At 41.8% G+C, this 25,555-nt stretch overlaps 1 protein-coding gene across 2 annotated transcripts in view; it reads right to left on the bottom strand.

Annotated features, from left to right (window-relative positions):
• Positions 1-25,555, bottom strand: part of FUBP3 (far upstream element binding protein 3) — a 248,426-nt gene that overhangs the window by 59,683 nt on the left and 163,188 nt on the right. For both annotated transcript variants that reach the window (XM_053695769.1, XM_053695770.1), the window contains 2 exons: positions 3,061-3,165; positions 2,807-2,909 (listed from right to left, as the gene is read on the bottom strand). In XM_053695769.1, the coding sequence (XP_053551744.1) occupies positions 2,807-2,909; positions 3,061-3,165 (208 nt within the window). The remainder of the gene's footprint in view (positions 1-2,806; positions 2,910-3,060; positions 3,166-25,555) is intronic.

Here is a 25,555-nt window from a genome sequence, read left to right as displayed (position 1 = left end):
AACGAGTATTAGAGGAAATTTATTTCCCTGAAAATTCGTTCCCTGTAGCATTTGGTTTTCGTTAAAAATAAAACGAAAATAGTTTTTTGTTAAAAATATACATTCGTTTCAGTCCGCAAAAAAAATGCATGTCTAGTATACACTGATTTCTTGCACATGCTCAGTAGGACCTGCTGCATATAAAAAGATAGAGCACACAATTTTAAAATAACTTTCAAAAATCTCTTCCATTATCCATTCAAATGTGCACAATCTGAATCATGAAAGCTTAAAAGAGACACTGAAATAAGAATTAAACTTTCATGATTCGGATAGAGCAATTTATTTCCTTTAACAATGTGCACAGTCTTTATATTTACACTGAGTCACCAGCACTTACTGAGCATGTGCAAGAATTCACATAGTATACGTATATGCATTTGCTATTGGCTGATGGTTGTCACAACTGAAATTCGTCAGAAGAAAGTCTGAACGTCACATGAGTAGTAGATTAAGTGCTATTGCATTGTCTTTTTATCATGCACTTATTGTTTATGTAAATCTATTTACTAGTCCTTTAATTCTGACTTTAGGGTTCGTTTAAACACCTATTGTTCTATGTTCCACACTCCCTAGAGAGCTGAAAAAGGAAAAACCCATAGCCTGCAAATGCTGTAAATCAAATACAGTAGCTGGTTTAAGCATTTAAAAAAAACCTAGGTTACAGATTTTTGTTTTTGAGCACTCCTAGCAATAAACTAACTGTGAAAACCATCTGATGAACAAGCTAATTATGTGCTGGATGATCAATGATTAGCCAGAATTTTATATAATATTTCCTGAAGTAGGAACTATTTAAAGGGACGGTCAAAATTAAAACTTTCAATATTCAGATAGAGTAGGGCTGCAACCAACTATTATTTTCATAATCGATTAATCGGCCAATTATTTTTTCGACTAATCGACTAAATCAGATAAAAAAAAGAATCAATAATTGTTTCCTAGATTTTAAATAAAATCCACATACTAAAGGAGCAGTCAATACAGTATTTGCATAATCAACAAATGCAAGATAACAAGACAATGCAATAGCACTTAGTCAGAACTTCAAATCAGTAGTAGATTTTATTTTTAATAAATTGCAAAGTTATGTCAATTTCCACTCCTCCCTGTATCATGTGACAGCCATCAGCCAATCACAAATGCACGTATATTCTATGAATTCTTGCACATGCTCAGTAGGAGCTGGTAACTCAAAAAGTGTAAATATAAAAATACTGTGCACATTTTGTTAATGGAAGTAAATTGGAAAGTTGTTTAAAATTGCTGCTCTATCTGAATCATGAAGTTTAATGTTGACTTGTGTGTCCCTTAAGTGTTACAAATATAAACTTCATACTAAAACTTTACATTAAACACAACTGTTTGTCCAATTTTTAAGCAGGTGAGCACATTTTTATAATTAAGGGGACACTGAACCCAAATTTTCTCTTTCGTGAGAAACATTTTCAGATAGAGCAAGAAATTTTAAGCAACTTTCTAATTTACTTCTATTATCAAATTTTCTTTATTCTCTTGGTATCTTTATTTGAAATGCAAGAATTTAATTAAGTTTAGATGCCGGCCCATTTTTGGTCAACAACCTGGGTTGCTCTTGCTGATTGGTGGATAAATTCATCCACCAATCAAAAAGTTCTGTCCAGAATTCTGAACCAAACAAAAAGCTTAGATGCCTTCTTTTTCAAATAAAGATAGCAATAGAACGAAGAAAAATTAATAGCAGTAAATTAGAAAGTTGCTTAAAATTGCATGCGCTATCTGATTCACGAAAGAAAAAATCTGGGTTCAGTGTCCCTTTAAGCAAAACAGCAAACTGTTTGAAAAGAAGTAGAACTAGAAACAGGTAGACTATCACTGTTTTTAACATTGTTATTCACTCTTTCAGAAACTTTGCATTGAAATGCAAAAATCTCAACTATCCTGAAAAAGTAAACGTCTGTAGATGTTCTTTAGGCTAAGGGCATAACCATAAAACACAATACCATGTGCAGGAGATCATCTGAATGAAGCAGCGGGTGTTGTGCACAGACCAACTAATCGCAAACCAATTAATTATGAGATTCATTGACAACTATTTTCATAATCGATCATCATCAATTGCTGATTACTTGTTGCAGCTCTAAGATAGAGCACACAATTTTAAACAAAACAACTTTCTAATTCACTTCCATTATCTACATGCACAGTCTTATCTGCACACTGAGGCACCAGCTCCTACTGAGCATGTGCAAGACTCACATAATATACATAAATGCATTTTCTGATTGGCTGATGGCTGTCGCGATGCATTAGGCAGGAAAATGTAACTGACATTTGTCAGAAAATAATCTACTACTCCTTTGAAATTCAAACCAAGTGCTTTAGTATTGTCTCTTTATTATGCAATTATTGATAATGCTATTGTACTTAGTGGTCCTTTAACCTCTTCTAGGGTGGAAAGCATAATGTATCTGAGGATTCATTAACGAGACTGCGCCACGAGCGCTGCACAGGAAATTATAGGCATGTCACAAACCTAGGAAAGGCCGAATTCTAGGTAATGGCTTTCTGCTTCTGAGCACATGCTGTAGAGGTTCTTTAGGCCCTACAGCAGCAGGGGCTCAGCTGTTATTGCAAGAACTTAGCCAATGTATTGTATACACTAAATTGCATGTGGATGTACACAGCGCTAGCTTTTAACTGAGAGAAATGAGAGAGCGCAAGCTGCACACAGCAGCAGGTAATGCATGGGCCTGGCACACTGCGGAGATAATTGAGCACTACAAACCTGGTTTGAACTGAATTCTTACTCCTGCGTCATTCTGAATCTTTTTGATCATTTCCCCGTTCCGTCCTATTACGATTCCCACAGCGAACCTAGGCACAGACACCTGACCAAGAAAGGTTTCCATTTAGAACAGGCTTTCACTTAATACAGCATAGCCACGACAGGCTGGAAATCCTGCTCACATAAACATTTTACAGACGTGTATTTAGCCGCAATCAGGTACAAATGGCCATTAGTCGCGGCGGCGGACTTACCTCTATGCTACCTCCCCCCATCCTGGAGCTGAAGTCACTTCGAACCCCTCTGAAATCAGCCTGATCCTTTTCTCTGATTATTTCAAGGACCAGCTCTCTTGCTTGCTGCAGAAGATACGCAAACGTTAGTAACAGCGCTGAAGGCGTGTGGCCAATTAAAAGGCTAATGGTGCTATACACGGCCGCAATCATCATTATTGGGCCAGCTAATATTTGATGCAAAAGGCACAGAGCTGCAATGTGTTCATTAACCCCTTTCGGACCATATTTTCATTTAATTTATTTTAAAAGGGATATGAAACCCAGACAGAGCATACAGTTAACAAAAAAAAAAAGTGAAAATTAACTTCCATTATTACATTTGATATATTCTCCTGTTATTATTTGTTGAAGAGATACCTAGGTAGATGTCCAGAGCCCTAAATGGCAGGAAATATTGCTGCAGTCTAGTGATTTTGCATATGGAAAACATTCATGCAAACCTGCTGCAGTTTAGCCATCCTTTTCAACAAAAGATACCAAGAGAATGAAGAAAAGGTTTAAAATGGCATTTTGTATCTGAATCATGAAAGAAACATTTTGTGCTTCATGTCCCTTTAATATAAAATCTCTGAACACCAAACTGCTAGCTACCTGAACCACTTTAAGAGCACCTGTTCTCAATGGTTCACATATCCTTCAGGGATGTAGAATCATTGCAGAATCGGCAAACAGTCGTGCTTCTATCTGCCTTAAGCTGCTACACAAAGCTGCCTCTCACGCAGTGCTCACCAACTGAAGCTGAGTTTTGCATTTTGTGCAAGAAATAGTTTTTATTTATACAATAGAAATGATTCACTTCCAATGATCTGCATGCAAAAAAAAGTTAAGTGCAATTTTTCAGTCCTAAAGGGACACTAAACCCAAATTTATTTCATGATTCAGATACAGCAGCAATTTTAAGCAACTTTCTAATTTACTTCCATTATCAATATTTATTTGTTCTCTTGCTATCTTTATTTAAAAAGCAGGAATGTAAAGCTTAGGAGCCAGCACGTTTTTGGTTCAGAACCTGGGTTACGCTTGCTTATTGGTTTACTAAATGTAGCCACAAATAAAGCAAGCCCTATCCATGGTGCTGAACTGAAAATGGTCTGGCTCCTAAGCATACATGAATGCTTTTTAAATAAAAATACAATGAGAACAAAGAAAAATAGATCATAGGAGTAAATTAGAAAATTGCTGCTCTATCTGAATCATGAAAAAAAAAAATTGGGTTTAGTGTCCCTTTAAGAAACACTTCTTGAATAGGCTATTGCATTTTATCTTACTTCCTTTACAGCGGCCAATTAGGAAGAGATCTAATTAAGCTCCTGCACACATCAGCGACTTGCAGTGCAGAATCATAACCCGCCTGCATGCCCTACAGCTGCTAGCATTTCATAAGAAATGACAGGAAAAGCAGGCAAAAAAAATTATTAAAGCTCTTTGGGAAGTTTAAATGATTCATAATTTAAAAAAAGTTTGTGGAAATAAATGAGATTAGCCTTTGAATATTTTTACAATTATATTGTTGTTTAAATATTGAAAATATAAGTGTAAAGGTTTAGTTTCTATAAAGTAATGGGCACCGCCATGTTTGAATTAGTTTTCTATTTATCTCTGGAATCCCTTTTAGGTTATTGTACTGTTTAATCTGTGTCCATAATGGTCTTCAGCAGGGAAAACAGATAAGGGGCAACTTAAAGTGATAAATCCAAGTGTCTCAAAAATGCTAGGATGTATCTGTGCATTAAAGGGACACTAAACACAAAATATTTATTCATGATTCAGGTCGATAATACAATTTTAAACAACATTCCAATTTACTACTATTTTGTAATTTGCTTCTTTCTTTAGACATCCATTGTTGAAGAAAACAAAATGTATGCTTACCTGATAAATTTATTTCTCTTGTGGTGTATCCAGTCCACGGATTCATCCATAACTTGTGGGATATTCTCCTTCCCAACAGGAAGCTGCAAGAGGATCACCCACAGCAGAGCTGTCTATATAGCTCCTCCTCTAACTGCCACCTCCCAGTCATTCGACTGAAGACAAGCAAGAGAAAGGAGAAACTATAGGGTGCAGTGGTGACTGTAGTTTAAAATTTAAAAAACACCTGCCTTAAAATGACAGGGCGGGCCGTGGACTGGATACACCACAAGAGAAATAAATTTATCAGGTAAGCATAAATTATGTTTTCTCTTGTAAGGTGTATCCAGTCCACGGATTCATCCATTACTTGTGGGATACCAATACCAAAGCTATAGGACACGGATGAAGGGAGGGACAAGGCAGGCGCTTAAACGGAAGGCACCACTGCCTGTAAGACCTTTCTCCCAAAAATAGCCTCAGAAGAAGCAAAAGTATCAAATTTGTAGAATTTAGAAAATATGAAGTGAAGACCAAGTCGCCGCCTTACAAATCTGTTCAACATAAGCCTCATTTTTAAAAGCCCATGTGGAAGCCACCGCTCTAGTGGAATGAGCTGTAATTCTTACAGGAGGCTGCTGGCCAGCAGTCTCATAAGCTAAGCGGATTATACTTTTTAACCAAAAAGAAAACATAATTTATGTAAGAACTTACCTGATAAATTCATTTCTTTCATATTAGCAAGAGTCCATGAGCTAGTGACGTATGGGATATACATTCCTACCAGGAGGGGCAAAGTTTCCCAAACCTCAAAATGCCTATAAATACACCCCTCACCACACCCACAAATCAGTTTAACGAATAGCCAAGAAGTGGGGTGATAAGAAAAAAGTGCGAAAGCATAAAAAATAAGGAATTGGAATAATTGTGCTTTATACAAAAAAAATCATAACCACCACAAAAAAGGGTGGGCCTCATGGACTCTTGCTAATATGAAAGAAATGAATTTATCAGGTAAGTTCTTACATAAATTATGTTTTCTTTCATGTAATTAGCAAGAGTCCATGAGCTAGTGACGTATGGGATAATGACTACCCAAGATGTGGATCTTTCCACGCAAGAGTCACTAGAGAGGGAGGGATAAAATAAAGACATCCAATTCCGCTGAAAAATAATCCACACCCAAAATAAAGATTAAATGAAAAAAACTGAAATTATAAGCAGAAGATTCAAACTGAAACAGCTGCCTGAAGTACTTTTCGACCAAAAACAGCTTCAGAAGAAGAAAACACATCAAAATGGTAGAATTTAGTAAAAGTATGCAAAGAAGACCAAGTTGCTGCTTTGCAAATCTGATCAACCGAAGCATCATTCCTAAACGCCCAGGAAGTAGAAACTGACCTGGTAGAATGAGCTGTAATCCTTTGAGGCAGAGTTTTACCCGACTCGACATAAGCATGATGAATTAAAGATTTCAACCAAGATGCCAAAGAAATGGCAGAGGCCTTCTGACCTTTCCTAGAACCAGAAAAGATAACAAATAGACTAGAAGTCTTTCGGAAATTCTTAGTAGCTTCAACATAATATTTCAAAGCTCTAACTACATCCAAAGAATGCAATGATCTCTCCTTAGAATTCTTAGGATTAGGACACAATGAAGGAACCACAATTTCTCTACTAATGTTGTTAGAATTCACAACCTTAGGTAAAAATTTAAAAGAAGTTCGCAACACCGCCTTATCCTGATGAAAAATCAGAAAAGGAGACTCACAAGAAAGAGCAGATAATTCAGAAACTCGTCTGACAGAAGAGATGGCCAAAAGGAACAAAACTTTCCAAGAAAGTAATTTGATGTCCAATGAATGCATAGGTTCAAACGGAGGAGCTTGAAGAGCCCCCAGAACCAAATTCAAACTCCGAGGAGGAGAAATTGACTTAATGACAGGTTTTATACGAACCAAAGCTTGTACAAAACAATGAATATCAGGAAGATTAGCAATCTTTCTGTGAAAAAGAACAGAAAGAGCAGAGATTTGTCCTTTCAAGGAACTTGCAGACAAACCTTTATCCAAACCATCCTGAAGAAATTGTAAAATTCTCGGAATTCTAAAAGAATGCCAGGAAAAATGATGAGAAAGACACCAAGAAATATAAGTCTTCCAGACTCTATAATATATCTCCCTAGAAACAGATTTACGAGCCTGTAACATAGTATTAATCAGAGTCAGAGAAAACTCTTTGACTAAGAATCAAGCGTTCAATCTCCATACCTTTAAATTTAAGGATTTGAGATCCTGATGGAAAAAAGGACCTTGCGACAAAAGGTCTGGTCTTAATGGAAGAGTCCACAGTTGGCAAGAGGCCATCCGGACAAGATCCGCATACCAAAACCTGTGAGGCCATGCTGGAGCTACCAGCAGAACAAACGAGCATTCCTTCAGAATCCTGGAGATTACTCTTGGAAGAAGAACTAGAGGCGGAAAGATATAGGCAGGATGATACTTCCAAGGAAGTGACAATGCATCCACTGCTTCCGCTTGAGGATCCCTGGATCTGGACAGATACCTGGGAAGTTTCTTGTTTAGATGAGAGGCCATCAGATCTATTTCTGGAAGTCCCCACATTTGAACAATCTGAAGAAAAACCTCTGGGTGAAGAGACCAGTCGCCCGGATGTAACGTTTGGCGGCTGAGATAATCCGCTTCCCAATTGTCTATACCTGGGATATGAACCGCAGAAACTAGACAGGAGCTGGATTCTGCCCATACCAGAATTCGAGATACTTCCTTCATAGCCAGAGGACTGGGAGTCCCTCCTTGATGATTGATGTATGCCACAGCTGTGACATTGTCTGTCTGAAAACAAATGAACGATTCTCTCTTTAGAAGAGGCCATGACTGAAGAGCTCTGAAAATTGCACGGAGTTCCAAAATATTGATCGGTAATCTCACCTCCTGAGATTGCCAAACCCCTTGTGCTGTCAGAGACCCCCAAACAGCTCCCCAACCTGTCAGACTTGCATCTGTTGAAATTACAGTCCAGGTCGGAAGAACAAAAGAAGCCCCCTGAACTAAACGATGGTGATCTGTCCACCACCTCAGAGAGTGTCGTACAATCGGTGTTAAAGATATTAATTGAGATATCTTTGTGTAATCCCTGCACCACTGGTTCAGCATACAGAGCTGAAGAGGTCGCATGTGAAAACGAGCAAAGGGGATCGCGTCCGATGCTGCAGTCATAAGACCTAGAAATTCCATGCATAAAGCTACCGAAGGGAATGATCGTGACTGAAGGTTTCGACAAGCTGATATCAATTTCAGACGTCTCTTGTCCGTTAGTGACAGAGTCATGGACACTGAATCTATCTGGAAACCTAAAAAGGTTACCCTTGTCTGAGGAATCAATGAACTTTTTGGTAAATTGATCCTCCAACCATGATCTTGAAGAAACAATACAAGTCGATTCGTATGAGATTCTGCTAAATGTGAAGACTGAGCAAGTACCAAGATATCGTCCAAATAAGGAAATACCACAATACCCTGTTCTCTGATTACAGACAGAAGGGCACCGAGAACCTTTGTAAAAATTCTTGGAGCTGTAGCTAGGCCAAACGGCAGAGCCACAAACTGGTAATGCTCGTCTAGGAAACAGAATCTCAGAAACTGAAAGTGATCTGGATGAATCGGAATATGCAGATATGCATCCTGTAAATCTATTAGTGGACATATAATGCACTTGCTGAACTAAAGGCAGGATAGTCCTTATAGTTACCATCTTGAATGTTGGTATCCTTACATAACAATTCAATATTTTTAGATCCAGAACTGGTCTGAAGGAATTCTCCTTCTTTGGTACAATGAAGAGATTTAAATAAAACCCCAGTCCCTGTTCCAGAACTGGAACTGGCATAATTACTCCAGCCAACTCTAGATCTGAAACACATTTCAGAAATGCTTGAGCCTTCGCTGGGTTTACTGGGACACGGGAAAGAAAAAATCTCTTTGCAGGAGGCCTTATCTTGAAGCCAATTCTGTACCCTTCTGAAACAATGTTCTGAATCCAAAGATTGAGAACGGAATTGATCCAAATTTCTTTGAAAAAACGTAATCTGCCCCCTACCAGCTGAGCTGGAATGAGGGCCGCACTTGGGAGCTGGCTTTGGTTTTCTAAAAGGCTTGGATTTATTCCAGACTGGAGATGGTTTCCAAACTGATACCGCTCCTGAGGATGAAGGATCAGGCTTTTGTTCCTTGTTGTGACGAAAGGAACGAAAACGATTATAAGACCTAAATTTACCTTTAGATTTTTTATCCTGTGGTAAAAAAGTTCCTTTCCCTCCAGTAACAGTTGAGATAATAGAATCCAACTGAGAACCAAATAATTTATTACCCTGGAAAGAAAGGGAAAGCAGAGTAGACTTAGAAGACATATCAGCATTCCAAGTTTTAAGCCATAAAGCTCTTCTAGCTAAGATAGCTAGAGACATATACCTGACATAAACTCTAATGATATCAAAGATGGCATCACAAATAAAATGATTAGCATGTTGAAGAAAAATAATAATACTATGAGAATTATGATCTGTTACTTGTTGCGCTAAAGCTTCTAACCAAAAAGTTGAAGCTGCAGCAACATCCGCTAAAGATATAGCAGGTCTAAGAAGATTACCTGAACACAAGTAAGCTTTTCTTAGAAAGGATTCAATTTTCCTATCTAAAGGATCCTTAAAGGAAGTACCATCTGCCGTAGGAATAGTAGTACGCTTAGCAAGAGTAGAGACAGCCCCATCAACCTTAGGGATTTTGTCCCAAAACTTTAATCTGTCAGATGGCACAGGATATAATTGCTTAAAACGTTTAGAAGGAGTAAAAGAATTACCCAAATTATTCCATTCCCTGGAAATTACTTCAGAAATAGCACCAGGGACAGGAAATACTTCTGGAATAACTACAGGAGATTTAAAAACCTTTTCTAAACGTTTAGATTTAGTATCAAGAGGACTAGAATCCTCAATTTCTAATGAAATTAGGACTTCTTTGAGTAAAGAACGAATAAATTCCATTTTAAATAAATATGAAGATTTATCAGCATCAACCTCTGAGACAGAATCCTCTGAATCAGAAGAACCAATATCAGTATCAGAATGATGATGTTCATTTAAAAATTCATCTGAAAAATGAGAAGTTTTAAAAGACTTTTTACGTTTACTAGAAGGAGGAATAACAGACATAGCCTTCTTAATGGATTTAGAAACAAAATCTCTTATGTTATCAGGAACACTCTGAATATTAGATGTTGATGGAACAGCAACAGGTAATGTAACATTACTAAAGGAAATCTTATCTGCATTAACAAGTTTGTCATGACAAACAGTACAAACAACAGCTGGAGGAACAGATACCAAAAGTTTACATCAGATACACTTAGCTTTGGTAGCTCCAGCACCCGGCAGCGATTTTCCAGAAGTATCTTCTGACTCAGCTTCAACGTGGGACATCTTGCAATATGTAATAGAAAAAACAACATATAAAGCAAAATTGATCAAATTCCTTAAATGACAGTTTCAGGAATGGGAAAAAAATGCCAGTGAATAAGCTTCTAGCAACCAGAAGCAAAAATCAATGAGACTTAAATAATGTGGAGACAAAAGTGACGCCCATATTTTTTCACGCCAAAAAAGACGCCCACATTATTTGGCGCCTAAATGCTTTTGGCGCCAAAAATGACGCCACATCCGGAACGCCGACACTTGGCGCAAAAGAACGTAAAAAATGACGCAACTTCCGGCGACACGTATGACGCCGGAAACAGAAAATAATTTTTGCGCCAAAAAAGTCTGCGCCAAGAATGACGCAATAAAATGAAGCATTTTCAGCCCCCGCGAGCCTAACAGCCCACAGGGAAAGTCAAATTTTTAAGGTAAGAAAAAAATGAATTATTCATATGCATTATCCCAAATATGAAACTGACTGTCTGAAATAAGGAATGTTGAACATCCTGAGTCAAGGCAAATAAATGTTTGAATACATATATTTAGAACTTTATATAAAAAGTGCCCAACCATAGCTTAGAGTGTCACAGAAAATAAGACTTACTTACCCCAGGACACTCATCTACATGTAGTAGAAAGCCAAACCAGTACTGAAACAAGAATCAGTAGAGGAAATGGTATATATAAGAGTATATCGTCGATCTGAAAATGGAGGTAAGAGATGAATCTCTACGACCGATAACAGAGAACCTATGAAATAGACCCCGTAGAAGGAGATCACTGCATTCAAATAGGCAATACTCTCCTCACATCCCTCTGACATTCACTGCACGCTGAGAGGAAAACCGGGCTCCAACCTGCTGCGGAGCGCATATCAACGTAGAATCTAGCACAAACTTACTTCACCACCTCCATAGGAGGCAAAGTTTGAAAAACTGATTTGTGGGTGTGGTGAGGGGTGTATTTATAGGCATTTTGAGGTTTGGGAAACTTTGCCCCTCCTGGTAGGAATGTATATCCTATACGTCACTAGCTCATGGACTCTTGCTAATTACATGAAAGAAAGAGAAGTTTCTGAAGCCTTTTGGCCTTTCCTCTGTCCAGAGTAGACAACAATGCAGATGTTTGACGAAAATCTTTAGTAGCTTGTAAATAAAACTTTAAAGCACGAACCACGTCAAGATTGTGTAATAGACGTTCCTTCTATTAAGAAGGATTAGGACACAGTGACGGAACAACAATCTCTTGATTGATATTCTTATTGGATACCACCTTAGGAAGAAACCCAGGTTTGGTACGCAAAACTACCTTATCTGCATGGAAGATTAGATAAGGGGAATCACACTGTAAGGCAGATAACTCTGAAACTCTTCGAGTCGAAGAGATAGCTACCAAAAACTGAACTTTCCAAGATAAAAGCTTGATATCTATGGAATGCAGAGGTTCAAACGGAACCCCTTGAAGAACTTTAAGAACTAAATTTAAACTCCATGGCAGAGCAACAGGTTTAAACACAGGCTTGATTCTAACTAAAGCCTGACAAAACGCCTGAACGTCTGGAACATCCGCCAGACACTTGTGCAAAAGAATAGACAGAGCAGAAATCTGTCCCTTTAAGGAACTAGCTGACAATCCCTTCTCCAATCCTTCTTGGAGAAAAGACAATATCCTGGGAATCCTGACTTTACTCCATGAGTAACCCTTGGATTCACACCAATGAAGATATTTACACCATATCTTATGATAGATTTTCCTGGTGACAGGCCTTCGAGCCTGAATTTAGGTATCAATGACCGACTCGGAAAAACCACGTTTTGACAAAATCAGGCGTTCAATCTCCAAGAAGTTAGACGCAGAGAAATTAGATTTGGATGTTTGAAGGGACCTTGAAGTAGAAGGTCCTGCCTCAGTGGCAAAGTCCAAGGTGGAAAGGATGACATGTCCACCAGATCTGCGTACCAAGTCCTGCGTGGCCACGCAGGAGTTATCAAAATCACTGAAGCTCTCTCCTGCTTGATCTTGGCAATCAGACGAGGGAGCAGAGGAAACGGTGGAAACACATAAGCCAGGTTGAAAGACCAAGGCGCTGCTAGAGCATCTATCAGCGCTGCCTTGGGATCCCTGGACCTGAACCCGTAACAAGGAAGCTTGGCGTTCTGACGAGACGCCATGAGATCCAGTTCTGGTTTGCCCCAAAGTTGAATCAACTGTGCAAACACCTCCGGATGGAGTTCCCACTCCCCCGGATGAAAAGTCTGTCGACTTAGAAAATCCGCCTCCCAGTTCTCTACTCCTGGGATATGGCTAGCTGATAGATGGCAAGAGTGAACCTCTGCCCATAGAATTATTTTTGAAACGTCCAACATTGCTAGGGAACTCCTTGTTCCCCCTTGATGGTTGATGTAAGCTACAGTCGTGATGTTGTCCGACTGAAATCTGATGAACCTGACCGCAGCTAGCTGAGGCCAAGCCTGAAGAGCATTGAATATCGCTCTTAGTTCCAGAATGTTTATCGGAAGGAGTGTCTCCTCCTGAGTCCACAAGCCCTGAGCCTTCAGGCTGCCATCTGTCGTTACTATTGTCCAATCTGGCCTGCGGAAGGTCATACTCTTGGACAGATGGACCCGAGATAACCACCAGAGAAGAGAATACCTGGTCTCTTGATCCAGATTTAGTAGAGGGGACAAATCTGTGTAATCCCCATTCCACTGACTGAGCATGCAGAGTTGCAGCAGTCTGAGATGTAGGCGGGCAAACGGCACTATGTCCATTGCCGCTACCATTAAGCCGATTACCTCCATACACTGAGCCACTGAAGGGCGAGAAGTAGAATGAAGAACACAGCAGGAATTTAGAAGTTTTGACAACCTGGCCTCTGTCAGGTAAATCTTCATTTCTACAGAATCTATCAGAGTTCCTAGGAAGGAAACTCTTGAGAGGGGATAGAGAACTTTTTTCTTCGTTCACTTTCCACCCATGCAACCTCAGAAATGCCAGAACAATGTCCGTGTGAGAACTGGCAACTTGAAAAGTCAACGCCTGTATCAGAATGTCGTCTGAGTAAGGGGCTACTGCTATAGCCCGCGGCTTTGGGACCGCTAGAAGGGAGCCTAGAACCTTTGTAAAGATTCTTGGTGCCGTGGCCAACCCGAAGGGAAGAGCCACAAACTGGTAGTGCCTGTATTGACCCTCCTGGATCATAGGAAGGATGGTTCGAATAGTCTCCATCTTGAAGCATGGGACTCTGAGAAATTTGTTTAAGATCTTGAGATCTAAGATTGGTCTGAATGTTCCCTCTTTCTTGGGAACAACAAACAGATTTGAATAAAAGCCCTGTCCCTGTTCCTCCTGCGGAACTGGGTGGATCACTCCCATAACTAGGAGGTCTTGAACACAATGTAAGAATGCTTCTCTCTTTATCTGGTTTGCAGATAAAAGTGAGAGATGAAATCTCCCTTTTGGGGGAGAGGTTTTGAATTCCACAAGATAACCCTTGGACACAATTTCCAATGCCCAGGGATCCTGGACATCTCTTGCCCAAGCCTGGGCGAAGAGAGAGTCTGCCCCCTACTAGATCCGTTTCCGGATCGGGGGCTGCTCCTTCATGCTGTCTTAGAGGCAGCAGCAGGCTTCTTGGCCTGTTTCCCCTTGTTCCAAGCCTGGTTAGGTCTCCAGACCGGCTTAGACTGGGCAAAAGTTCCCTCTTGTTTTGTGTTATAGGAAGTTGAAGCTGCGCCACTCTTGAAGTTTCGAAAGGGCTGAAAACTAGACTGTTTGGTCCTTAATTTGTTGGACCTGTCCTGAGGAAGGGTGTGACCTTTTCCTCCAGTGATGTCAGAAATGATCTCCTTCAGTCCAGGCCCGAATAGGATCTGTCCTTTGAAGGGAACGTTGAGAAGTTTAGACTTTGAAGGCACGTCAGCTGACCAGGATTTAAGCCATAGCGCCCTACGCGCCTGAATAGCAAAACCTGAATTTTTAGCCGTTAGCTTGGTTAAATGAACAACGGCGTCAGAAACAAATGAATGGGCTAGCTTAAGGGCCGTAAGCTTGTCAATAATATCTTCCAACGGGGTTTCAACCTGTAGAGCCTCCTCTAGGGACTCAAACCAGAAAGCCGCTGCAGCAATGACTGGGGCAATGCATGCAAGAGGCTGGAGAATAAAACCTTGTTGAATAAAAATTTTCTCAAGGTAACACTAATTTTGTATCCATTGGATCTAGAAAAGCACAACTGTCCTCGACAGGGATAGTGGTACGCTTAGCTAGAGTAGAAACTGCTCCCTCCACCTTAGGGACCGTCTGCCATAGGTCCCATGTAGCGACGTCTATAGGAAAACAGAATTTATGTTTACCTGATAAATTACTTTCTCCAACGGTGTGTCCGGTCCACGGCGTCATCCTTACTTGTGGGATATTCTCTTCCCCAACAGGAAATGGCAAAGAGCCCAGCAAAGCTGGTCACATGATCCCTCCTAGGCTCCGCCTTCCCCAGTCATTCGACCGACGTAAAGGAGGAATATTTGCATAGGAGAAACCATATGATACCGTGGTGACTGTAGTTAAAGAAAATAAATTATCAGACCTGATTAAAAAACCAGGGCGGGCCGTGGACCGGACACACTGTTGGAGAAAGTAATTTATCAGGTAAACATAAATTCTGTTTTCTCCAACATAGGTGTGTCCGGTCCACGGCGTCATCCTTACTTGTGGGAACCAATACCAAAGCTTTAGGACACGGATGAAGGGAGGGAGCAAATCAGGTCACCTAGATGGAAGGCACCACGGCTTGCAAAACCTTTCTCCCAAAAATAGCCTCAGAAGAAGCAAAAGTATCAAACTTGTAAAATTTAGTAAAAGTGTGCAGTGAAGACCAAGTCGCTGCCTTACATATCTGATCAACAGAAGCCTCGTTCTTGAAGGCCCATGTGGAAGCCACAGCCCTAGTGGAATGAACTGTGATTCTGTCAGGAGGCTGCCGTCCGGCAGTCTCGTAAGCCAATCTGATGATGCTTTTAATCCAAAAAGAGAGAGAGGTAGAAGTTGCTTTTTGACCTCTCCTTTTACCAGAATAAACAACAAACAAGGAAGATGTTTGTCTAAAATCCATTGTAGCATCTAAATAGAATTTTAGAGCACGAACAACATCCAAATTGTGCAACAGACGTTCCTTCTTTGAAACTGGATTCGGACACAAAGAAGGCACGACTATCTCCTGGTTAATGTTTTTGTTAGAAACAACTTTCGGAAGAAAACCAGGTTTAGTACGTAAAACCACCTTATCTGCATGGAACACCAGATAAGGAGGAGAACACTGCAGAGCAGATAATTCTGAAACTCTTCTAGCAGAAGAAATTGCAACCAAAAACAAAACTTTCCAAGATAATAACTTAATATCAACGGAATGTAAGGGTTCAAACGGAACCCCCTGAAGAACTGAAAGAACTAAATTGAGACTCCAAGGAGGAGTCAAAGGTTTGTAAACAGGCTTGATTCTAACCAGAGCCTGAACAAAGGCTTGAACATCTGGCACAGCTGCCAGCTTTTTGTGAAGTAACACAGACAAGGCAGAAATCTGTCCCTTCAAGGAACTTGCAGATAATCCTTTCTCCAAACCTTCTTGAAGAAAGGATAGAATCTTAGGAATTTTTACCTTGTCCCAAGGGAATCCTTTAGATTCACACCAACAGATATATTTTTTCCATATTTTGTGGTAAATTTTCCTAGTTACAGGCTTTCTGGCCTGAACAAGAGTATCAATGACAGAATCTGAGAATCCTCGCTTTGATAAGATCAAGCGTTCAATCTCCAAGCAGTCAGTTGGAGTGAGACCAGATTCGGATGTTCGAACTGACCTTGAACAAGAAGGTCTCGTCTCAAAGGTAGCTTCCATGGTGGAGCCGATGACATATTCACCAGGTCTGCATACCAAGTCCTGCGTGGCCACGCAGGAGCTATCAAGATCACCGATGCCCTCTCCTGCTTGATCCTGGCTACCAGCCTGGGGATGAGAGGAAACGGCGGGAATACATAAGCTAGTTTGAAGGTCCAAGGTGCTACTAGTGCATCTACTAGAGTCGCCTTGGGATCCCTGGATCTGGACCCGTAGCAAGGAACCTTGAAGTTCTGACGAGAGGCCATCAGATCCATGTCTGGAATGCCCCACAGATGAGTAATTTGGGCAAAGATTTCCGGATGGAGTTCCCACTCCCCCGGATGAAATGTCTGACGAATCAGAAAATCCGCTTCCCAATTTTCCACTCCTGGGATGTGGATTGCAGACAAGTGGCAGGAGTGAGTCTCCGCCCATTGAATGATTTTGGTCACTTCTTCCATCGCCAGGGAACTCCTTGTTCCCCCCTGATGGTTGATGTACGCAACAGTTGTCATGTTGTCTGATTGAAACCGTATGAACTTGGCCTTTGCTAGCTGAGGCCAAGCCTTGAGAGCATTGAATATCGCTCTCAGTTCCAGAATATTTATCGGTAGAAGAGATTCTTCCCGAGACCAAAGACCCTGAGCTTTCAGGGGTCCCCAGACCGCGCCCCAGCCCACCAGACTGGCGTCGGTCGTGACAATTACCCACTCTGGTCTGCGGAAGCTCATCCCCTGTGACAGGTTGTCCAGGGACAGCCACCAACGGAGTGAATCTCTGGTCCTCTGATTTACTTGTATCGTCGGAGACAAGTCTGTATAGTCCCCATTCCACTGACTGAGCATGCACAGTTGTAATGGTCTTAGATGAATGCGCGCAAAAGGAACTATGTCCATTGCCGCTACCATCAAACCTATTACTTCCATGCACTGCGCTATGGAAGGAAGAGGAACAGAATGAAGTATTTGACAAGAGTTCAGAAGTTTTGTTTTTCTGGCCTCTGTCAGAAAAATCCTCATTTCTAAGGAGTCTATTATTGTTCCCAAGAAGGGAACCCTTGTTGACGGAGATAGAGAACTCTTTTCTACGTTCACTTTCCATCCGTGAGATCTGAGAAAGGCCAGGACAATGTCCGTGTGAGCCTTTGCTTGAGGAAGGGACGACGCTTGAATCCGAATGTCGTCCAAGTAAGGTACTACTGCAATGCCCCTTGGTCTTAGCACCGCTAGAAGGGACCCTAGTACCTTTGTGAAAATCCTTGGAGCAGTGGCTAATCCGAACGGAAGTGCCACAAACTGGTAATGCTTGTCCAGGAATGCGAACCTTAGGAACCGATGATGTTCCTTGTGGATAGGAATATGTAGATACGCATCCTTTAAATCCACCGTGGTCATGAATTGACCTTCCTGGATGGAAGGAAGAATTGTTCGAATGGTTTCCATTTTGAACGATGGAACCTTGAGAAACTTGTTTAGGATCTTGAGATCTAAGATTGGTCTGAACGTTCCCTCTTTTTTGGGAACTACGAACAGATTGGAGTAGAACCCCATCCCTTGTTCTCCTAATGGAACAGGATGAATCACTCCCATTTTTAACAGGTCTTCTACACAATGCAAGAATGCCTGTTTTTTTATGTGGTCTGAAGACAATTGAGACCTGTGGAACCTCCCCCTTGGGGGAAGCCCCTTGAATTCCAGAAGATAACCTTGGGAGACTATTTCTAGCGCCCAAGGATCCAGAACATCTCTTGCCCAAGCCTGAGCGAAGAGAGAGAGTCTGCCCCCCACCAGATCCGGTCCCGGATCGGGGGCCAACATCTCATGCTGTCTTGGTAGCAGTGGCAGGTTTCTTGGCCTGCTTTCCTTTGTTCCAGCCTTGCATTGGTCTCCAGGCTGGTTTGGCTTGAGAAGTATTACCCTCCTGCTTAGAGGACGTAGCACTTGGGGCTGGTCCGTTTCTGCGAAAGGGACGAAAAACATAATTTATGCTTACCTGATAAATTCCTTTCTTCTGTTGTGTGATCAGTCCACGGGTCATCATTACTTCTGGGATATAACTCCTCCCCAACAGGAAATGCAAGAGGATTCACCCAGCAGAGCTGCATATAGCTCCTCCCCTCTACGTCAGTCCCAGTCATTCGACCAAGAATCAACGAGAAAGGAGTAACCAAGGGTGAAGTGGTGACTGGAGTATAATTTAAAAGATATTTACCTGCCTTAAAAACAGGGCGGGCCGTGGACTGATCACACAACAGAAGAAAGGAATTTATCAGGTAAGCATAAATTATGTTTTCTTCTGTTATGTGTGATCAGTCCACGGGTCATCATTACTTCTGGGATACCAATACCAAAGCAAAAGTACACGGATGACGGGAGGGAAAGGCAGGCTCATTATACAGAAGGAACCACTGCCTGAAGAACCTTTCTCCCAAAAATAGCCTCCGAAGAAGCAAAAGTGTCAAATTTGTAAAATTTGGAAAAAGTATGAAGTGAAGACCAAGTTGCAGCCTTGCAAATCTGTTCAACAGAGGCCTCATTCTTAAAGGCCCAAGTGGAAGCCACAGCTCTAGTGGAGTGAGCTGTAATTTTTTCAGGAGGCTGCTGTCCAGCAGTCTCATAGGCTAAACGTATTATGCTACGAAGCCAAAAAGAGAGAGAGGTAGCAGAAGCTTTTTGACCTCTCCTCTGTCCAGAGTAAACGACAAACAAGGAAGAAGTTTGGCGAAAATCTTTAGTTGCCTGCAAGTAGAACTTGAGGGCACGAACTACATCCAGATTGTGTAAAAGACGTTCCTTCTTTGAAGAAGGATTTGGACACAAGGATGGGACAACAATCTCTTGATTGATGTTCCTGTTAGTGACTACCTTAGGTAAGAACCCAGGTTTAGTACGCAGAACTACCTTGTCTGAGTGAAAAATCAGATAAGGGGAATCACAATGTAAGGCTGATAACTCAGAGACTCTTCGAGCCGAGGAAATAGCCATTAAAAACAGAACTTTCCAAGATAACATTTTTATATCAATGGAATGAAGGGGTTCAAACGGAACACCCTGTAAAACGTTAAGAACTAAGTTTAAACTCCATGGTGGAGCAACAGCTTTAAACACAGGCTTGATCCTAGCTAAAGCCTGACAAAAGGACTGGACGTCTGGATTTTCTGACAGACGTCTGTGTAACAAGATGGACAGAGCTGAAATCTGTCCCTTTAATGAACTAGCTGATAAACCCTTTTCTAAACCTTCTTGTAGAAAAGACAGTATCCTAGCGATCCTAACCTTACTCCAGGAGTAACCTTTGGATTCGCACCAGTATAGGTATTTCCGCCATATTTTATGGTAAATCCTTCTGGTAATAGGCTTCCTAGCCTGAATTAGGGTATCAATAACCGACTCAGAAAAACCACGTTTTGATAAAATCAAGCGTTCAATTTCCAAGCAGTCAGCTTCAGAGAAGTTAGATTTTGATGTTTGAATGGACCCTGTATCAGAAGGTCCTGTCTTAGAGGTAGAGACCAAGGCGGACAGGATGACATGTCCACTAGATCTGCATACCAAGTCCTGCGTGGCCATGCAGGTGCTATTAGAATTACTGATGCTCTCTCCTGTTTGATTTTGGCAATCAATCGAGGAAGCAGCGGGAAGGGTGGAAACACATAAGCCATCCTGAAGTTCCAAGGTGCTGTCAAAGCATCTATCAGAACTGCTCCCGGATCCCTGGATCTGGACCCGTAGCGAGGAAGTTTGGCGTTCTGGCGAGACGCCATGAGATCTATCTCTGGTTTGCCCCAACGTCGAAGTATTTGGGCAAAGACCTCCGGATGAAGTTCCCACTCCCCCGGATGAAAAGTCTGGCGACTCAAGAAATCCGCCTCCCAGTTCTCCACTCCCGGGATGTGGATTGCTGACAGGTGGCAAGAGTGAGACTCTGCCCAGCGAATTATCTTTGATACTTCCATCATTGCTAGGGAGCTTCTTGTCCCTCCCTGATGGTTGATGTAAGCTACAGTCGTGATGTTGTCCGACTGAAACCTGATGAACCCCCGAGTTGTTAACTGGGGCCAAGCCAGAAGGGCATTGAGAACTGCTCTCAATTCCAGAATGTTTATTGGAAGGAGACTCTCCTCCTGATTCCATAGTCCCTGAGCCTTCAGAGAATTCCAGACAGCGCCCCAACCTAGTAGGCTGGCGTCTGTTGTTACAATTGTCCAGTCTGGCCTGCTGAATGGCATCCCCCTGGACAGGTGTGGCCGATAAAGCCACCATAGAAGAGAATTTCTGGTCTCTTGATTCAGATTCAGAGTAGGGGACAAATCTGAGTAATCCCCATTCCACTGACTTAGCATGCATAATTGCAGCGGTCTGAGGTGTAGGCGTGCAAAAGGTACTATGTCCATTGCCGCTACCATTAAGCCGATCACCTCCATGCATTGAGCTACTGACGGGTGTTGAATGGAATGAAGGACGCGGCATGCATTTTGAAGCTTTGTTAACCTGTCTTCTGTCAGGTAAATCTTCATTTCTACAGAATCTATAAGAGTCCCCAAGAATGGAACTCTTGTGAGAGGAAAGAGAGAACTCTTCTTTTCGTTCACTTTCCATCCATGCGACCTTAGAAATGCCAGAACTAACTCTGTATGAGACTTGGCAGTTTGAAAGCTTGAAGCTTGAATTAGAATGTCGTCTAGGTACGGAGCTACCGAAATCCCTCGCGGTCTTAGTACCGCTAGAAGGGCACCCAGAACCTTTGTGAAGATTCTTGGAGCCGTAGCCAATCCGAATGGAAGAGCTACAAACTGGTAGTGCCTGTCTAAGAAGGCAAACCTTAGATACCGGTGATGATCTTTGTGGATCGGTATGTGAAGGTAAGCATCCTTTAAATCCACTGTGGTCATGTACTGACCCTCTTGGATCATGGGTAAGATTGTCCGAATAGTTTCCATTTTGAACGATGGAACTCTTAGGAATTTGTTTAGAGTCTTTAAATCTAAGATTGGCCTGAAAGTTCCCTCTTTTTTGGGAACCACAAACAGGTTTGAGTAGAACCCTTGTCCTTGTTCCGACCGCGGAACCGGATGGATCACTCCCATTAATAACAGATCTTGTACGCAGCGTAGAAACGCTTCTTTCTTTATCTGGTTTGTTGACAACCTTGACAGATGAAATCTCCCTCTTGGGGGAGATAATTTGAAGTCTAGAAGGTATCCCTGCGATATGATCTCTAGAGCCCAGGGATCCTGAACATCTCTTGCCCAGGCCTGGGCGAAGAGAGAGAGTCTGCCCCCCACTAGATCCGGTCCCGGATCGGGGGCTCTCGGTTCATGCTGTCTTTGGGGCAGCAGCAGGTTTCCTGGCCTGCTTGCTCTTGTTCCAGGACTGGTTAGGCTTCCAGCCTTGCCTGTAACGAGCAACAGCTCCTTCCTGTTTTGGTGCAGTGGAGGTTGATGCTGCTCCTGTTTTAAAGTTCCGAAAGGGACGAAAATTAGACTGTCTAGCCTTAGCTTTGGCTTTGTCTTGAGGTAGGGCGTGGCCCTTACCTCCTGTAATGTCAGCGATAATCTCTTTCAAACCGGGCCCAAATAAAGACTGCCCCTTGAAAGGTATATTAAGTAATTTGGACTTAGAAGTAACATCAGCTGACCAGGATTTTAGCCACAGCGCCCTACGTGCCTGTATGGCGAATCCTGAGTTCTTAGCCGTAAGTTTGGTTAAATGTACTACGGCCTCCGAAATGAAGGAATTAGCTAGTTTAAGGACTCTAAGCCTGTCCGTAATGTCGTCTAGCGTAGATGAACTAAGGTTCTCTTCAAGCGACTCAATCCAAAATGCTGCCGCAGCCGTAATCGGCGCGATACATGCAAGGGGTTGTAATATAAAACCTTGTTGAACAAACATTTTCTTAAGGTAACCCTCTAATTTTTTATCCATTGGATCTGAGAAAGCACAGCTATCCTCCACCGGGATAGTGGTACGCTTAGCTAAAGTAGAAACTGCTCCCTCCACCTTGGGGACCGTTTGCCATAAGTCCCGAGTGGTGGCGTCTATTGGAAACATCTTTCTAAATATTGGAGGGGGTGAGAACGGCACACCGGGTCTATCCCACTCCTTAGTAACAATTTCAGTTAGTCTCTTAGGTATAGGAAAAACGTCAGTACTCGCCGGTACCGCAAAGTATTTATCCAACCTACACAGTTTCTCTGGTATTGCAACGGTGTTACAATCGTTGAGAGCTGCTAAGACCTCCCCTAGTAATACACGGAGGTTCTCCAATTTAAATTTAAAATTTGAAATATCTGAGTCCAATCTGTTTGGATCAGAACCGTCACCCACAGAATGAAGCTCTCCGTCCTCATGCTCTGCGAGCTGTGACGCAGTATCAGACATGGCCCTAGCATTGTCAGCGCACTCTGTTCTCACCCCAGAGTGATCACGCTTGCCTCTTAGTTCTGGTAATTTAGACAAAACTTCAGTCATAACAGTAGCCATATCTTGTAATGTTATCTGTAATGGCCGCCCAGATGTACTAGGCGCCAAAATATCACGCACCTCCCGGGCGGGAGATGCAGGTACTGCCGCGTGAGGCGAGTTAGTCGGCATAACTCTCCCCTCGCTGTTTGGTGAAATTTGTTCACATTGTACAGATTGACTTTTATTTAAAGTAGCATCAATACAGTTAGTACATAAATTTCTATTGGGCTCCACCTTGGCATTGGAACAAATGACACAGATATCTTCCTCTGAGTCAGACATGTTTAACACACTAGCAAAAAACTTACAACTTGGTTATAATCTTTTTTAGCAAAAAACGTACTGTGCCTCAAAGAGGTACTAACGATTAAATGACAGTTGAAATAGTGAACTGAAAAACAGTTATAGCATCAAACTTTAAAACAACAAAACTTTTAGCAAAGGTTTGTTCCCATTAGTAAAATAACAATAATTAAATTTGACATAAAAAATACAAAGCAACGTTTTTATTCACAGTCACTATAAGAATTCTCACAGCTCTGCTGAGAGAATTTACCTCCCTTCAAAGAAGTTTGAAGACCCCTGAGATCTATCAGAGATGAACCGGATCATGCAGGAAAAATAAAAGTAACTGACTGGTATTTTTTGATGCGTAGCAAAGAGCGCCAAAACGGCCCCTCCCTCTCCCACACAGCAGTGAAGAGAAACGAAACTGTCACAAATAAAGCAAAAAAAACTGCCAAGTGGAAAATAATGCCCAAATATTTATTCACACAGTACCTCAGCAATGTAAACGATTCTACATTCCAGCAAAAACGTTTAACATGATAAATAGTTATTAAAAAGGATTAGTGACCTTTAACAGAGTAGTTCCGGTGAAATACCATCCCCAGAATACTGAAGTGTATACATACATGTCATTTTAACGGTATGGCAGGATTTTCTCATCAATTCCATTCAGAAAATAAAAACTGCTACATACCTCAATGCAGATTCCTCTGCCCGCTGTCCCCTGATCTGAAGCCTTTACCTCCCTCAGATGGCCGAGAACAGCAATATGATCTTAACTACTCCGGTTAAAATCATAGTAAAAAACTCTGTCAGATTCTTCCTCAAACTCTGCCAGAGAAGTAATAACACGCTCCGGTGCTATTTTAAAATAACAAACTTTTGATTGAAGTCATAAAAACTAAGTATAATCACCATAGTCCTCTCACACATCCTATCTAGTCGTTGGGTGCAAGAGAATGACTGGGACTGACGTAGAGGGGAGGAGCTATATGCAGCTCTGCTGGGTGAATCCTCTTGCATTTCCTGTTGGGGAGGAGTTATATCCCAGAAGTAATGATGACCCGTGGACTGATCACACATAACAGAAGAAATTAGGTTTATTTTTGGCCTTGAAAGACCTATCCTGAGGAAGGGCGTGGCCCTTGCCCCCAGTGATATCAGAGATAATCTCTTTCAAGTCAGGGCCAAACAGCGTTTTCCCCTTGAAAGGAATGTTAAGCAATTTGTTCTTGGAAGACGCATCCGCTGACCAAGATTTTAACCAAAGCGCTCTGCACGCCACAATAGCAAACCCAGAATTTTTCGCCGCTAACCTAGCCAATTGCAAAGTGGCGTCTAGGGTGAACGAATTAGCCAATTTGAGAGCACGAATTCTGTCCATAATCTCCTCATAAGAAGAAGAATTATTATTGATCGCCTTTTCTAGCTCATCGAACCAGAAACACGCGGCTGTAGTGACAGGGACAATGCATGAAATTGGTTGTAGAAGGTAACCTTGCTGAACAAACATCTTTTTAAGCAAACCTTCTAATTTTTTATCCATAGGATCTTTGAAAGCACAACTATCTTCTATGGGTATAGTGGTGCGTTTGTTTAGAGTAGAAACCGCCCCCTCGACCTTGGGGACTGTCTGCCATAAGTCCTTTCTGGGGTCGACCATAGGAAACAATTTTTTAAATATGGGGGGAGGGACGAAAGGTATACCGGGCCTTTCCCATTCTTTATTTACAATGTCCGCCACCCGCTTGGGTATAGGAAAAGCTTCGGGGGGCCCCGGGACCTCTAGGAATTTGTCCATTTTACATAGTTTCTCTGGAATGACCAAATTCTCACAATCATCCAGAGTGGATAACACCTCCTTAAGCAGAGCGCGGAGATGTTCCAACTTAAATTTAAATGTAATCACATCAGGTTCAGCTTGTTGAGAAATTTTCCCTGAATCTGAAATTTCTCCCTCAGACAAAACCTCCCTGGCCCCCTCAGACTGGTGTAGGGGCCCTTCAGAACCAATATCATCAGCGTCCTCATGCTCTTCAGTATTTTCTAAAACAGAGCAGTCGCGCTTTCGCTGATAAGTGGGCATTTTGGCTAAAATGTTTTTGATAGAATTATCCATTACAGCCGTTAATTGTTGCATAGTAAGGAGTATTGGCGCGCTAGATGTACTAGGGGCCTCCTGTGTGGGCAAGACTGGTGTAGACGAAGGAGGGGATGATGCAGTACCATGCTTACTCCCCTCACTTGAGGAATCATCTTGGGCATCATTTTCTCTAAATTTTGTGTCACATAAATCACATCTATTTAAATGAGAAGGAACCTTGGCTTCCCCACATTCAGAACACAGTCTATCTGGTAGTTCAGACATGTTAAACAGGCATAAACTTGATAAAGTACAAAAAACGTTTTAAAATAAAACCATTACTGTCACTTTAAATTTTAAACTGAACACACTTTATTACTGCAATTGCGAAAAAGTATGAA

This window comes from Bombina bombina, chromosome 12, assembly GCF_027579735.1.
Source record: "Bombina bombina isolate aBomBom1 chromosome 12, aBomBom1.pri, whole genome shotgun sequence".
Classification (NCBI taxonomy): Eukaryota; Metazoa; Chordata; class Amphibia; order Anura; family Bombinatoridae; genus Bombina; species Bombina bombina.
Note: the sequence above shows the minus strand (reverse complement) of the source record. Positions and strands in the feature narration are given on the sequence as shown.